The sequence below is a fragment of the Phodopus roborovskii genome, unplaced genomic scaffold (assembly GCF_943737965.1).
Source record: "Phodopus roborovskii unplaced genomic scaffold, PHOROB, whole genome shotgun sequence".
Classification (NCBI taxonomy): Eukaryota; Metazoa; Chordata; class Mammalia; order Rodentia; family Cricetidae; genus Phodopus; species Phodopus roborovskii.
The window spans coordinates 5,788,229-5,805,027 of record NW_026126546.1 but is presented as its reverse complement, the minus strand read 5'-3'; the positions used below and the strand labels follow the sequence as shown (position 1 = coordinate 5,805,027).

The window sequence follows — 16,799 nt, the reverse complement described above, 5'->3', positions numbered from 1 at the left end:
TATTGCATGGTTCTGTTTTCTGATATTTGGCTGAGGGCTTGGGTGCCTGCTTTCATCAAGTGTGCTAGTCTTCTGCTTCTTCCACGGTGGCGTCTTTGGTGATCACTGCAGTCCTGCTGTCATAGGGTGATGGGGAGATGGTCCTTCCTCCGCTTTTGGGGAGAGTTTGCTATTGGCTCTTCCGTAAGCCCTGACGGAACCCATCCTTCCACCCACCGAGGTCTGTTGCGGAAGGTTTCTGTCCTGTCTGTTCCCTCCGCCTTTCAGCCCCAAATAAACACGTGGATGATGTATTAACTACGAAACTGTTGGCCGATGGCTTGTTCTTCTTGGCTAGCTCTCTCTAAATTACAAACCATATCTGTTAATCTATGTATTCATGAGGCCGTGGCTTACCTGTAATCCAGCATGTCACTCCTTCAGCAGCATGGCATCTCTATCCGCCTCTCTCCCCAGCATTCTCCTTATCCCCTGGCCCTGTCTATCTTCCTGCCTGGCCAATCAGTGTTTTATTCATCAGCCAATGAGAGAAACATATATACAGAAGGCCCCCCCCCCCCCGAATCAGAGGCCTGGCTTTTCTTGGGTATGTTAAATAGTCACAGCACCTGCCTCTGTGGTATGGCCATTTCATCTCAACTGGGAAGGAGCAGCAGGCAAACCTGGGCTCGGCATGACCAGATTACATTAGTTTTGCAGCTCTTCCCACATCCAGGATGAGCAGGTCTGATGTTCTGTGTTTGCCCTGAGCTGACTTTGGCTGATATTGTGACTGGCATCTTTTTCGGTTTCTTATGACTTCATGTTCTAGGCTGGGCCTGGCCAGTTTCTCCCTTCACATCCTAGGACACATTAGTGTTGAACGGAGAGGTCTCATCCAGAGCAGTTAGCTGGGAGAGGGTAAGCCCTGGGCTCTGACATTCCTGTCCTCCCCTGCTGCCCACAGGGACACCTAGACCTTGTTAGGAGTGAGCAAGCTAGTGTGGTACAGCACCTAGAGAATGACATCAGTTTAAAAGTGAGTCCATGGAGATGGCTCATCGGGTAAAAGGGTCACTAAATAAGTATGAAGACTTGAGTTTGGATTCCCAACACCCATGTACAAGTTGAGTGTGGCAGTGTACATTTGTAGCTCCAGCACTGGAGGCATGGTGGGTGGAGACAGCAGGATCCCAGGGATCTAATGATGAGTCATTCTAGCTAAAACAGTGAGCTCTAGGTTCAGTGAGAGACCGTATTCCAAAATTGGTGGAGAGTAATAGAGGAAGATGCCTGTTGTTAATCACATATACACGCACACATACTCACACACACACACACACACACACACACACACACACACAGAAGCTTCTTTTCTGTGTTTTCTGGAGTTTCTTACAGGGAGCATACTTGATTTTTAAGATGAGGAAAAGTTGGTTAATACCGGACAAAATCCCAGCTCCTCTCCACGACATTGAGTCCTACACAATCCCTTTCCAGGGTCCCAAGGCTGAAAGGGTTCCCCACCAACACCTGCTCCACCAGCTTCTGGGTGACCAGTGAGGCCCTGTCAGGACTGAACATCAGTTGCCTGTCCTCGGGATCAGTTAGGGAACGCCCTCTGTTGGAGGCAGAAGTATTCCTGCTCTCCTGTGATGAGGTTGTGGAAGATATCTGTGGGTTGAGATGAGCTACCCTGGAGGTGTGATGGGGATAAAGTGTATGCAGAGCCAGGTGCTGAGGAGACAGACTGCTGCCCTCCATTCTGTAGGGATCGTGGAGGATACGGTCAATGCTTGCTTTGTAAAGCTTTGTAAAGCAGTGTGATGGGAGGAGCCACACGGAGTGTACCTCATGGGTATTGATAGCTGACTCTCCTACATGCTTCTAGCAAGATAGTTGTGCTAGCTGTGGGGTGTGACCCCCTACCCTTGCACGCACCCCTTTGCTATGAGGCCAGGAGTGTGCTCAGGGTTTGGGACTCATGTCCCTGGCTTTAATTTCTCTCAGCTCCTTGGTCTTAGCCTGGGCTAGAACTTGGGATCCTCCTCCTGCCTCAGCCTCCTATCTTGAGATTATAGTCCTGTTCCACCAAGCCTAGCCATGAATACCATTTTTGAGTGTCAGCTCTGTGTCCAACACTGTGCTGAGGACCAGTGCAATGCACTTCATGGGTGCTTGTGGCTATGGGCTGGCAATTGTCCTGATTGCATTTGCTTGTTTGCACTTTTTTTTTTTTAATGTGGTGAGGATAACATTCCTCCAATTTAATCAATGCCTATGTAAAATGTTATCATTTCATTAGGAAAAATGCCTTTTGGAGATTATAGATGATGAGTAGGTTAAAAATCACCCCTGCACCCCTCCCATAGCAGCAGGAGGGTCCACAAGGAGGCTGTCATATTGCATTCCACAGGTATCCTAGCAGATGGACCCTTGCCCCAGCAGCCACCTCAGTCCACATCCATTGGAAGGAGCCTTAACTAGATCCAGAGAGGGCAGGGCTGAATGGGTGACCCTTTGTTGACACTTAGCATATTAAATAGCTTTCTTCCTTAGCCTCTGCTTCAAAGGAAGATACCATTTCTGCAGTGCTGAAAGGGAATGTTTCTAAACTCACCATGAGAACGGACCGGCACCGGTTCCCGGGGCTGGCACCAAGCTGTCCATCAGAAGACCTCTGCTGTTCCCGTCCTGCTTCTCTGCCTCTTTGACTATCTCTAAACTCCCCATGATGCCAGTATGCCAAGGCGTTAGGTGACAGTCTGTGCTTCCATGACAGCCAGGCATCCTGCAGTGGTACTCCTAGACAAAGCCGGAATAGGTTCTGAGTAGGTGGGTGGTGGTAATGGCTTCAAGTCCAGGCAGGCTGTGGTCTCGGAACCATTGCTTGTTGATGCCTTCCCTGGGGTGGGGGTGCCTGATCAGTGGCCTGTGGAGACTAGGTTGTCTTGCTCTGTGGAGTGCCACATAGAAGCTGGGCATGGCAGGGAAATTTGTGAGGATGGTGTTTCTAGGCTGGGGCCTCAGCAGCGGGAGGTCTCCCACAGCTCTGGAGATGGGAAGTTTGAGATCTGGTGTCTGTGGCCTGTGCTCTCGCGGTATGACTTGGGTACACCCCTTGGCTTGCAGATGGTGTCTGTCCTGTGTCTTCCCACAGTGCTTTCCCTGAACAACAGAGTTCTTATCTCCTGTTCTGAAGAAGACAGTTGGCTTCCCTCCTGACCCCATGTGTCCTCCATAAGGCTTGTCCTGATGTCATCTCATCCTGAGGTCCTGGAGGTTCTGTCTGCAGCAGATGAACTTGACAGGGATCCAGTCTAGCGCTCACACCAGGGTGCCAAGATGAAGATAGTTGAGTGGTTTTACCTGGCCATCCAAAGTTCAGACACAGGTCTACCTGCCTGTACTTTTGTCAGGTGTATGTTCATGAAGGGGGTCATTGGTGTGACACATGGATAACTAGAAGTCACAGGCACCAGTCTCCTTGAGTCTGGGCAAGCCTGAGCCAGACTCTGGGAGGTAGAGGCCATCATAGTCTTGGCTGCCCCAGAGCATCTTATCTAGTAGTAGAGACAGGGTGGTACCAAAGCGTGAGACAGTCAGGACTGTGAAAAGGGAAACAGGAGCGTGGCAGGGCTTTGATGTCGTGGTGCATCTCCAACAGTGAGTGTGTTGCCTGGCTTTGTGCATGAGAGTCTTAAAATTCAGTGCTCTCTGTAGAAAACGAATGGTTGTGTCTTCTTTTGGATCTGATCTGGCACTGTCTGTTTTCATGTGCATATAAAGCTTTTCTCCATGTGATCTTTTCTGGGGTCATTTTCACATGACCCCAAGTTTATATACATACATACATACATATACATACATGTATATACACATATATACATACATTTAATTTTGTATATAAGCACACAATATTAAAGATTAAAGCAAGTTTGCATGTTAGTGAGAAGGATAGGCTTTTTGTTTTGCATTTGGAATTAAATATCAGCTGAATAATTGATACTGAGAGATGGAGTAGGACACCGCTAATACATTTCAGAGCTGACTAATATTTCAATTTCATAATCCCCAAAGCTTCAAATACCACTTTGCATAAATATGTATCATAAAGAATAACAAAAGCCATTTCAGGAGTTGTAAATTCTATCCTAATCATGAATCAAAACTCACTGATTCTTTATGAAATGTGCTAGCAACACAAACAGCAATTAAGAAATTTTTTATTATATTTATTTATTTATTTATTGTACATGTGTGCACATGCATGGAAGTCAGATGACAACTTGCAGGAGTCACTTCTTGCCTTTCATTCTGTGGGTCCCAGAGACTGAACTCAGCAAGCACCCTTAACCCACTCAGCCATCTGGGGTGGGGGCAAGTAGCAGTTTTTAAAAATCCAACATTTCAACACCACACAATCCAAAGATACAGTAATTGGGTATTCATATGCTGAACAGTGAAGGTAGGGACATTTAAAAAGCTTTCATTTTCCTTGTTGACTGTTCTGCTTCAAGAAGAGCAGAAAACACAGCATCCATGAGATGAAGCCAGGGGCTGCCTGCAGCCTCACCTGGCATTTGCACAGAGTGAAGCGTGAGTGTCATGTGTTCGGAGCCAAGGCTGCAGTGACGCCATGGGATTAGGCTTTGATCTTGAATTAAGTTTTGGGCCTTGTGCATTCAGATGTCGTTGTTGGAAGTTTTACCCTGGCCCCCACATGCAGTGGCAGGACCCCCGCATGGAACAGTGGTCCACTGTTGAAGCCGCTGTGCTATGTATGGGTGGGTGAGTTAGAGCTGCTGTAGTCAGCTGATGCCTGCCCAGTTAGTTATTGTCCCCTGTTGTTGAGTCTTCTTAGTAGCTGATTTTATCTTCTCCTTTCTTTCTGCCTTTTGTGACTTAATGTTTCTATTTTTTTCGTTTGTTTTTGTTTTTAAGAGGAGCTCAGTTTTTTACTCTGTCAAAACCAGGAGTCCCAAAGAGTTTGCAACATATATTTGTAAGTTGTCTAAGTCCAGTTTGGATGAACAATATACTATAGCATTGGAATGGTTCTGCTTAGTCTATAGCAGAGATTCTCAACCTTTGGGTCATGACCCCTTTTGGGGGGGGTGGAAATGACCCATTCACAGGGGTTGCCAAAGACCATTGGAAAGCACAGATTACGATTCACAACAATTGCAAAATTACAGTTATGAAGTAGCAACAAAAATAATTTTGTGGTTGGGGTCACCACGATGTGAAGAACTGTATTAAGGGGTTGCAGCATTAGGAAGGTTGAGGACCACTGCTCTATATTGTGCTGTGGAGTCTAGCTTCAGCTGGATGCTCCCCCCCTTTACCTCCCCCCCCCCCCCCGTCCCAGCCCTCAGCATGCTGTCCCTGAGCTGCAAGTACCCAGCACACTATTCTTTCAGCTCCAGTAAACTGGCGTCTGTCAGATCAGTTAAGAATAGAAAGTGCAAGTTTATATTTGTGTTTACTCATGCCCTCTCTAGAACCCTTTCCCTTTTATGTAGATCATAGTTCTAGACTGTTTTACGTTTTTCGTCTATCCATTCTCCGGCTTAGTCTGAGGTCTCACTACGTAGCCCTGGCTGGCCTGGGACACCTGCGTAGCCCACACTGACCTGAAACTCAGAGTGATCTATCTGCCTCTGCCTCCCAAGTGCTGAGGCTAACAGGGGGCCCTGCATGTCTAGCTAGACCTAGACTGTGACCTATGGGCCGCTGTCCCTCTCTCTGAAGCATTTCTCTTACCGCCGTCTTAGAAAAGGGGAAGTGTGCATGGTGTGCCTGACCCCCCTGACCCCTGGTTGTCCGTCTCTGAAGTGTAATTTCACGGGTGACTGAATGGCAGGCTGGCTTTGCCCTCTAAACACCATTTTGTTTCCTTCTTCCTGATGTCATTTTTTTTTTTTTTTTTTTTTTTTTTTTGCAGAGACACCTGCTGGATTCTTACCCTTGTTTCTGCAGACAAGATCCCTCACCCCGCCCCCCCCCCACATCTTGTTTTAAAATTTTACCCCTTCATCTTTGATCATCTGCAGCTTGCATATGATATACTCAAATGCAAATTCACTTTGGGGATCTGCGGCTTGGTGTCTGATAATAGTTGGTGGGACTACATGCATTCTTCCATTCCCCTCTGTGTTGGCTAGTTTTGTGTTAACACGACACAAGCTAGAGTCCTCTTAGAAGAGGGGACCATACTTGAGACAGTATCCCCTCCAGATCGGCCTATGAGAAAGCCAGTAAGTAAGCAGTCCTCCACGGCCTCTTCATCAACTCCTGCAGCCCCTGCCTCCAGGCTCTTGCCCTGTTTGAGTTCCTGCCCTGCCTTCCTTCAGCAGGGGAGTGTGATGTAGAACTACAGGCTGAAATAAACCCTCCTAAAGTTGCTTTTGGTACATCTGATCACAGCTCTTAACCCAGCTAATACACCTCGGTGTTGTACTGTTGAAACTGTCTCTCAGTCCTTGGGCAGTCTGGTTCCTTTCTCCTTTTGTGTCTCCATTGCCTCTCAGTTTGAAGATTCTGTGTTAGTACCTGTGAGCTCATGGACTCTCTTCCGCTTGGGATATGGTGCTGCACTCGTGAGCTTAATGAATCTTTGGCTCTGTGCAGTTCTACAAGAGCACATGGAAGGCTTATTTCAGTTCTCCTGTGGCGTGTGTGAGTGTGTGTATGTGTGTGTGTGTGTGTGGTGTGGTGTGTGTGTGTGGCATGTGTGTGTGTGATGTGTGTGGGTTGTACGTGTGGTGTTTGTGCGGTATGTGTGTGTTTGTATGTGTGTATGGTGTGTGTGTGTTGTGTGTGTGTTGTGTGTATGGTGTGTGTGTGGTGTGTGTGTGTTGTGTGTGTTGTGTGTGTGTATGGTGTGTGGTGTGTGTGTGTGGTATGTGTGTGTGTGTGTGTATGGTGTGTGTGGTATGTGTGTGGCATGTGTGTGTGATGTGTGTGTGGTATATGTGTATGGTGTGTGTATGTGTGTGTGTGGTATGTGTGTGTTTGTGTGTGTGTGTATGGTGTGTGTGGTGTGTGTGTGGCATGTGTGTGTGATGTGTGTGTGGTATGTGTGTGGTGTGTGTGTGTATGGTGTGTGTGTGGTGTGTGTGTGTTGTGTGTGTTGTGTGTATGGTGTGTGTGTGGTGTGTGTGTGGTGTGTGTGTTGTGTGTGTGTATGGTGTGTGGTGTGTGTGTGTGGTATGTGTGTGTTTGTGTGTGTGTGTATGGTGTGTGTGGTGTGTGTGTGGCATGTGTGTGTGATGTGTGTGTGGTATGTGTGTGGCGTGTGTGTGTATGGTGTGTGTGTGGTGTGTGTATGGTGTATGTGTGTGTGGTGTGTATTTTAATTTGGACATCTCTTTAGCCTTTCTTGCATTTTTTATCATTGCTTACAGACCGTCTGTTCTCACATGCTGTCTGCTTTTTCCTCTGAGGCCCTTTGCATGTTGTTCTAAGTCTGGGTCTAACCTCTCATGTTTTCCTTTAGTATACCTTATATCATTTTGTTGGGAGCTGGGCCTGATGCAGAAGGAACTGGAGCTGGTACTCAGAGGTTGGACTCTGCTACGGACCCTGTGGGGCATCGCTTTGCCCTATGACTTCAGTCCTCTGATGGATCTAAGACTTTTCCTCGCTTTCATCTTGTTTATCTGTCTTTGGGCTCCAAGTTTCTTATGTGTTGGATCAGAAACAATAAATTTCATTCATTTCCCCCCAATCTTCCTTCCTTCCTCTCTGCATCCTTCCCTCGAATGTGCCATCCCTGTTTCTGTTGGGCATCACTTCAGTAATGTAGAGCATCTCTTGTTTTGGGGACAGCAGGGTGGGGTGGCTGGACTTGACTCTTGGTAGCGTGTGCCTCAGCTTCCTCATCTGTAACACGGATGACATAGTTTGCTTTGTACAGGAGGAACAATTAACTATGAGGCTGAATCATCCATCTCAAAGTGTGGCGCTAACCTTGCTCCAGAGTCACTGGCATGTGGGGGTGCAGTACACATTGCCTCCTGCCTCTTGCCTCTACCACGTGCTTCAGGTTCTGGGGTGAGACTCTGGGATGTCGTTAGAGATAGCCCCAGTGTGCTACACAGAGGTTTGTATGCTGTGGTTCACAGATGCACAAGTGAGCTCCCGCATTCTCAAGAGGCCAGTACTGGAGCAGAGATACACAATGTGGTCCTCTGGGGGCATCATTTGGGAGTCGCCTGGAGATGCCAGTCAGGCCTCAAGGATGATGAGACTCTGCCCGTAACATCTTCCAGGTGATTCTGAGGTAGCTCCAGTGAGCTATGACAGGCCAGGCTTGTGAGTGGTAGGTCTTCTGAGGGTGAGGCAAGTGTTTAGCCCTGCGGTACCCAGGCTAGGAGAACACTGACGAGGTGCTTACTCAGTCTCTCTTCTCCCCATACAGAATCGCGAGTGATGGTGAGCACAGAGGACAAGCGGAGCCCTGCACGACTGGTTAGCACAGCAGAGCTGGTAGCTGTGCTTGCTGGTGGGTGGGCGTGAACCACAGGGCCTCAGCGTCTCACTCCAAGAGGAAACATGTCTAAAAAGGGACGCAGCAAGGGTGAGAAGCCCGAGACGGAGACGGACTCTGTGCAGATGGCCAATGAAGAGCTACGGGCCAAGCTAACCAACATCCAGATAGAGTTCCAGCAGGAGAAGAGCAAGGTGGGGCGGGGCCTCTGGTGCCACCTCAGGCTTGACTGTGAGCGCTGGGCTGAGTGCTGGGTTGTGGGCCCTGGGCTGTGAAGGGTGTATTGCTGGGTATCGGAGCCTCAGCTCTTACAGTTGCCACAGGAGGCGACTGTGCAGACTACATGGTGGCAGTTTTCTTTCGCATGTTGCCTGGGACTTGGTGGGGATGCAAGAGGCTTTGCATTTCAGCTTCCCTTCCATGCAAGATGGAGTCACAGTAAGGTTTATTGGCAAGTCCTCGCTGAAGAGCCTGCTTCTGTCACAGGAGTTTTCTCACCCTTGAAGGACATGTATGAGCTTTGGAGCATGTTGGAACCGTGCCTCGCTGGGGACTCACACACTTCAGGAAAGCAGTTAAGGCACTGATGTCATTCCATTACTGTCCGAAGACTCCAGCTTTCTGGGCCACATACTTGGTGGCCTTCCTCCTGGATTCAGTCAGGCTGGCTTTCTGATCTTGGTGATGTCACTGACTTAAGTCACTGCTAATATAACAGCCACGGGGGGGGGGGGAGGGGAACTGCTGCCATCGCCTTTTCTGTGGCTGTGGTGGTGACGTGGGAGGGCCTGAGGTCCCTCGTGGTAGGGAAGTCACAGCCGGATCCGTGGGAAGCTAGTCACATCACTTTTCACAATCGGAAGCAGAGAGCAGTTGGGATGAGCCAGTGTTCAGCTTGCTTTCTCCATTTTTATGCAGTCCTGGACACCCTGCCCAGGGTGTGCCCACTGCAGAAAAGTCTTCCCATATCAGTTAATAGAATTCAGATAATCCCTCACAGACATGCTCAGAAGCCCATCTTCATGTGACCCTAACATCTGCCAGGCTGACAGTTAACACTGATCATCACAAATGGGATTTGGACCCAACATAACATCCTCAGTTTATACTAATCTTCCCATTTTAGGTCCTGTCACTGATCTAATGCTATCCTAACACCCCAGTACTTAGATTTTTAGCTTATCTGTTTTGGGAGGTATTACTGAGCCCCCATACCAGGTTAGCCCTGGTCTAGCAGGTGCTACAATGTGAATTATGGACCCACGAGAGTCTCCTACCACCAGGCTGCCTCTCAGCTCTGGGGCTTGTGGGGCTCTCCCTAGCCATGTCCTGGCTCCTGTCTCCTCCATGTCTCCCCTAACCCCCATGGTCTCCATAGGGCTTTGCCTGTTCCGTCACTGGGACAAGTTCTGTTCTCAGGGTGGGAGCTCAGTAGAGTGTCCCCCAGGCTAGCATGAAAAGCACAAATGTGAACTTCACGCTTCATTTAGGCATCATTGAACATGATATCATATTAACCAGCAAGGTCATGCTAACGGTGTCCTTATGTTAGCAGAGGGCAGGTATTAAAGACTTCAGGGTGAAGGAGGAACGTGGGACAAGTGTTCCTTCCACCATTCATTCTGTGAGGGACCTGCACGTGTCCTGCAGTCTGTAGTGAGCTGGGTGACCTGCATTTGCCAGGAGGTTACTCAGAAGCAGCCCCTTCTCTCAACTGATGGTGTAGAGACATGCAGGAGCCAGAGGTACCATAGTGCTCAGCACACCAGAGATGTCAGCACATGCAGGGCAAGCTGAGCCTGTGAAGGCTTTTTGAGATCATCTTAGAGCGGGCTAGTTGGAGAGGAAGCAAATAGATTCGCACAGCCACACGTGTTCTTCAGCTCCTACGAACATCCCCAATGCCAGTTGGGGACAGGGTGAGAAGGGCATGTGGCTGGCAGGGTAGAGCTCTAAGCCTGAAAAGCCCCCAGTCTGAGGTAATGTGGGGAGCAGGGACAGCGGAGGAAAGGTCACGCAGGATCTGTCTGTAGCTTGCTGGTGATTTATTAGATCTCACAGCATCCAGGCCATGGTGTCCACCCATGGAGGATAGGTTTATTCTGACCTATCTTTTCAGAGGACCCATCCTCTGGGTCCCCTGGGAGGAGTGGCAGAGCAGAGGCGATGGTTCAAGTCAGGGAAGTGGGAAAAGGAGGCTTGCTAGAGCCTCGCTGGAGTTTTCTCTTTCCCTCTTATTCCATCTGGGCCCCCAGCCCATAGGATGGTGCTCCCAGCTGCTGGGGGGGGGGTCTTTCCCCCTTAGGTAATCCTGTCCAGGGACACAGGTACTGGCACCTCATCTCCAGTGTGAGCCTAAATCCAATCAAGTTGACAGTGACGCCTGCCCTTTGTCGGCTCGACACCCAGCTACCTCTCTTTAAACCACCCTAACATTCCATCCTGGACCCCAAAAGGCTCATTCATATCCATCTCAGACTGTAAAATGCATCAGTCCAGGAATCTCCAGAATCATAATACTTCCAATGCTGTTTAAAGTTCAAAGCCTCCACCGAGACTCAAGGCAACCTGTTTGCCTTGAAACCTTGTAAAAGCAAAACAAACTTACATGTTTCCAAAATATCGTGGCCCAGGGCCATGAAAGGAGCTGTGGGAACAGAGCAAAACAGACTGACCCTCTGAAGGGCAAACATGAACTCCTGTAGCTCCATGTCTAGCGCGTGGTTCAGGGTGACAGCTCTGAGGATGTCCATTGTTGACATCCCCAGAACCCTGATGTCTGTACTGTGACTTAGGCTTCACCCTCAAGCGGCACACGCCGATGCCATAGAGGCTTCTTGAAGGGATTCTTATCTTACCACACATTGTCTTGCTTCTCAGACTTCCCTTACAAATCTAGGTGGACACCTACCATGACTCTTGTATTCTGCATGCCTGTAAGGCCAGCACCAATGGACAATGCCAAGGTCGGCTTGTGGTTGGAGTAGACCTGGAGCCATGGTGACTGTAGTCTCTTACTGCATGCCGGGCAGCTGAACCTAGGAAAGCTCTTCCTTTCACAGCTGTGTGTGAGCAGGTCGTCTTCAGCAAAAGGAAGACTTTCAAATGAGTTCAGATTTTACACCCAGAAGCCATTAGTAGTGGAATCTGACCAACTCCCTCTTTACACGGTGCTGAGTGCTTGGTTTCTCATTAATGGTGGCGATTTCTAACTACCATACCCTCCTTGTCTACAAAGTTCAGCTGTCTCCTTTTGTGCCCAAACAGCTTACTTTTCACATTTTTCCCCTCTAATTCTTGCTCCCTACTACCGTAGAAAAGCAGAAATTGCCAGAATGTATCTTGAATGACCTATAGTCTAAGGCCCAACACAATCTTGTTCCTGTCTGAGGCCTCCTGAGTGCAGTCTTTACTGCCTGCTGTTCTGAGCTCCCGACAGAATCACCCAACTGAGTTCTGCTTGCAGCCTTCTAGAGTCAACATCCCAAAGTCTTACACATTCCTCCTATAAACCAGTCCCAGACCTAAGAGTCACAGCACAGGTTTAGTCACAGCAATGACCATACTTCTTGTGTCAATTTCTGCATTAGTTTTTTTTTTTTTCAATTTGTGACAATACTGGACAGAAACCACTGCAGAGGAGGAATGTCTTATTTGACTCTCATGGCGTTAGAGGGTTTTGTACATTGTGGCAGGGAAGGTGTAGCTGAGCAGAGAGGCAGCCAGATGTGGCAGCCAGAGAAATGCATGATGCTCAGGGGCCATACACCGTCCTGGTCTGTGACCTTTGGGTCTGCACCACTCATAGCAGGGCTGCCTTTCTCCCCCCCGCCCCGTTTAATTCTTTCTGGAAATGCATCGCAGTCATATCCAGATGTGTTCCTCACCATCTCTGAGGTGATTCTAAACCCAGTCTGTGAGGCCTGGTGTCACACAGTTGTCTGAGGCAGACATGGCCGTCACAGGAGTCCTGACACAGCTGTAGTGTTCCTTGCATTTGGAGTGTGTTGTCCTTAAAGCACCTGTGGACTGTTTGAGTCTTGACGTCCTGGCACTAACTTCACCAGAACTTCAGGTCCAGCCCTGGGGGAGGTGACCAGTGATGGCTGCTGTGTTTGCATGTGATATCAGGAGATACAGATCTCATGCATCTGCCTCAGGGTTCACTTTGCATCTTTCCTGGCTGTTAAAGGGCAGGTGTGCCAGTACTGAGATGATGTCATAAAACTCGCCTAAAATTAATTCCTCCTAGTTGGCTATTAATCGTGCGGTCTGGGGAAATCATTGCTGTTTGCTTTGGAAGTCTGGTCCGCCAGAGGCAGTTTGTCTTAAAGCTTCGGTACCCACTGTTACAAGATCACACAGGGAGTGTAAGGGTCCCTGTGCAGTGTGCATCCTGGGACATTTGGCTCATTTGAAGAAATCACTTTGTAGGTGCATTTTACTACAGGCCATGTAAAAAGTTTGCAGATCAGACTCAACATGTTCAGGCTGAGCACAGGTCCTGGGGCCAGGTTCCCTGAGAGGTTCAACTTTGATATTAACACACATGCATGCAAGCTCTCTCTCTCTCTCTCTCTCTCTCTCTCTCTCTCTCTCTCTCACACACACACACACACACACACACACACACACAGAGAAATGAACACATAACATACAGACACACAGATGCACACACACAGAAACACACACAGTCTTATTAATAAAAGAATTTAAGAATGGACTCAAATGGAAGCACGGGACTGTCTTATTATAGGAAAAAAAAAAAAAAAAACCCAAACCAAAACAAAACAAAAACCCCAGCATGTCAGGCCAGCTGTAAACTTCATCTGCTGCCAGAAGGAGGAGAGAAGGGGGAAAAGGCATGCTGGCATGGAGGTCAGTCAGACACAGGCTGACACACAGCCACATGGCGGGGAGGGGAGCCTTCAAGAGAGTGGGGAGCCCAGAACATTTCAGGAAAGTGGACAGACTGGTGTCCCGACAGGGTTGCCAACTATGAGCTTCTGCATTAGGGGTGGGAATTCTGGGAAGGAAAAGGGCAGTGTTCCATTTACAAACAAATCATTCCACCCATCTCTTTAGCACGGCTTAAGGTGAGCCCAGCTTCCTATGGGTGCATCTCTAGCTGGGTGGCAGTAGCCCAGCTGTTATTTTAGGGCCCCACCCTGCCTCCTTGGGTGGCTCTCTCCTTTCTGACTCAAGTTCCCTGCCTGGGGACACTAGAAACACTTTCCTGTTTAGAATCTTCCTGGCTTTGGTGAGAGATGGTTTCTGTTCTAAAGTTTGTCCTTTCTCAAACAGTTCAGAATCGAAAGGTCTTCAAAGTTTGGGGTTCCAGGGAAAATCATAAAACACATTGGGAAGAGAGATCCTGGATGGGGTTGGGGTGGAGGGCAGGGCTGTGGGTGTGGCCTGCAGGGGGAGCTATTGGGTGGAGACTGGAAAAGTGTAGGGTTGAGGCTCCTACCCCTGAGGGCTCTGACCCTAACCCCTGCTCCTGTGCTCACTGCAGGTGGGTAAGCTGCGGGAGCGTCTGCAGGAGGCCAAGCTGGAGCGCGAGCAGGAGCAGCGGCGCCACACGGCCTACATCTCAGAGCTCAAGGCCAAGCTGCACGAGGAGAAGACGAAGGAGCTGCAGGCGCTGCGCGAGGCGCTCATCCGGCAGCATGAGCAGGAGGCAGCTCGGACGGCCAAGATCAAGGAAGGGGAGCTGCAGCGGTTGCAGGCCACGCTGAATGTGCTGCGCGATGGCGCTGCAGACAAAGTCAAGACCGCACTACTGGCCGAGGCGCGCGAAGAGGCGCGCAGGACCTTTGATGGAGAGCGCCAGCGGCTGCAGCAGGAGATCCTGGAGCTGAAGGCGGCGCGCAAACAGGCGGAGGAGGCACTCAGCAACTGCATGCAGGCAGACAAGGCCAAGGCCGCTGACCTGCGAGCTGCATACCAAGCACACCAAGATGAGGTGCATCGCATCAAGCGGGAGTGCGAACGTGACATCCGCAGACTGGTACGCGGCGTCTGTTCCCACAGCACCCTTCCCCTCAGGCACACAGCAGTTTACATACTCTAGGCATTGTTGGAGGTACTGGGGTGTCCACAAAGTCCTGGCTGTCCCCAGGGTGCTAATGGCAGGTCTCTCCTACAGTATGGTTGTGGGCAGATCTGCAAACTGTTAGGAACGGTTTCCTGTCTCCTTCCTGGGGCTTGTGGGTGGGGGCTCGGGAGCTGTAATAGGCAAGGCTGGGGGTTCATTCAGTCCTTCCATTCATCCGGACTAGGAATGGGCTTTATGTCTGGGTTAGACCCAGACCTGCAACAGGGAAATGTAAAGTGCAAACAAAGAAACTGAACTTTTTAAACGGCCGTGGAGCTGAATTTCTGAGGGAAGGAGACCTCACTGAGCCAATAGCAGCCACCACCTAGGCCTGTGTTCTAAGTCTGAGCCGGTGGAGGATGGCCTTCCCCAGGACTGGCCCTACTAGACTTTGAGCCATGTCAGTGGATGACAGGAAGGAGCAGTCCCCAAACTGGGCTAGCTCGCCACAATAATATTCTCTTCTTATCCAAGTACTAACCAGGCCTGCCCCTGGCCCTGCTTAGCCTCTGAGATCAGATGAAATCAGGCACCTTCAGGGTGATGTAATCGTATACTGGTAATATTCTTCTGAGCTCTGAAGGATGTGAAGACCAGTGGGGGCCCGCAAGGCATAGTGACATCTCCCACGGTCCTAGAAGACACAGGAGACAGTGGTCTGTTCATGTATGGGACTGTGATGAACAACATGTGCCCTTCAAGGCCTTGGGCAGCCTGCAACAGGGTGGCAGAGGGTACTAACTTCCCAGCTAGCTGAGATTCGCAGACTGCATTATGGGGTGATGTTTAGGAGAGCCACCATGAAGGCCAAGGGCTGTGTTAGGTGGAATGTGAAGAGGCAGGGAGATGGGACACACACACACTGACCCTGAACGTAGCCAGTCTGCTGATACAGACGTAAAGGACATTGTCAGGAGGTCACACTGACCGTAAACAGGCAGCACTTAAACGTAAAGGGCTGGCAGGAAAACCTAAAGTATGTAGAAGAAGGGTATTTTGAAGACTAAGAGGGGGAAGAGTCAGACCCATAAGCTATAGTTGGGGAGAACCCTCTCTGAGCTAGCGGTGGGGCTTGCAGGCAAAATGGACACGATTCACTCAGGCAGCCTACAGACAGGGTTGCATTTTTGGGAAGGGACATACATCACACACTTTATCAATGTCAGCTGTGCTTCACAAGTGAGCATGTTGGTACTGCATTCCCTGGAAACAGGGAGCGATGGATACCGGTGCTCAGCTGACTTCTGTTTACTCAGTCAGGGACCCCCACCATGGGATGCTGCTGACCACTGTTAGGGTGGGGCTTCCTACCCCAGTTAAACCTCTGGAATCACCTTCACACCTCCTAGGTGATTTTAATCCTGTCAAATTGATGCAAAGGCATCTGGAAAATGCCTCAAACTACAGAAACACACCACACAGGCTTTACTCTGGCAGTGGAAGAAAGGATTAAACCCCATGTGGCCATTTTCATCAATGCATTCCAAGCGTTTTAAAATTCATCTTCCTGTCACACTCTTAGCATATCTGAATTAAACAGGAATAGCTCTAATCTGATAAACTGTTCGTTTGAAAGCCTGCTAACAATGTTTGTCATAATGATGAACCAGCTAAGGTTTCCCACTCAAGTTCAGGACCAAAACAAAGTGGCTTGTTACCACCCTTCTGTTAAGCTTTGCTTTAGTCAGGGGGACAGCGTACAGAAGACCATAGAAGAAGTAAGTTCTAACTATGGGAAGGAGGGGAACCTAGGTACTGGTGAGTGCTGTGATGCTGCTGCAGGAGTCAGAGGCCCTAGTTGCCCAAATCCATGTCAAACACAGATTGGGTAATGATGGGTCTGGAATCGAGAAAGCCAAGGTACCTCCAGGTTCTGTGTCTTGATCCCAGGATGGTACGTACCTTCACAGCCATGTCCTCAAACAGTGGATGGCACAGAATGGCAACAGAGAGTCACACGGTGGCTTCAGCCACTCCCACAAGGTCATTAATCTCATGACTTCGCAGAGCTAACAAGCACACTTGTCCAAGCTCTGATACTAAGTAGATACAAAATACCTCGAGTCTATCCACTAGCAGGGGGCAGCTTGAAAGGGAAACACTTTTCAACAGCAGGGGAAGGCTCCAGGAACAACTGTAAACCATGTAGGAGTTCCACCAGGCTACAGAACCTTGCTGAGAAGAGTTGGAAAGCTAAGGGAACACTTCCATTGATGAGAATGTTGAAGG

The 16,799-nt window shown here is 49.3% G+C and overlaps 1 protein-coding gene across 6 annotated transcripts in view; it reads left to right on the top strand.

Annotated features, from left to right (window-relative positions):
* The window catches only part of Jakmip1 (janus kinase and microtubule interacting protein 1), a 112,975-nt gene that overhangs the window by 49,389 nt on the left and 46,787 nt on the right, over positions 1-16,799 (top strand). For 5 of the 6 annotated variants that reach the window (XM_051200210.1, XM_051200213.1, XM_051200209.1 and 2 more), the window contains exons 2-3: positions 8,405-8,667; positions 13,989-14,483. In XM_051200210.1, coding sequence (XP_051056167.1) covers positions 8,539-8,667; positions 13,989-14,483 — 624 coding nt within the window. In that variant the 5' untranslated portion in view covers positions 8,405-8,538. Of the gene's footprint in view, positions 1-8,133; positions 8,256-8,404; positions 8,668-13,988; positions 14,484-16,799 lie in introns of those variants that run through there. The other variant, XM_051200208.1, reaches the window with a different exon arrangement.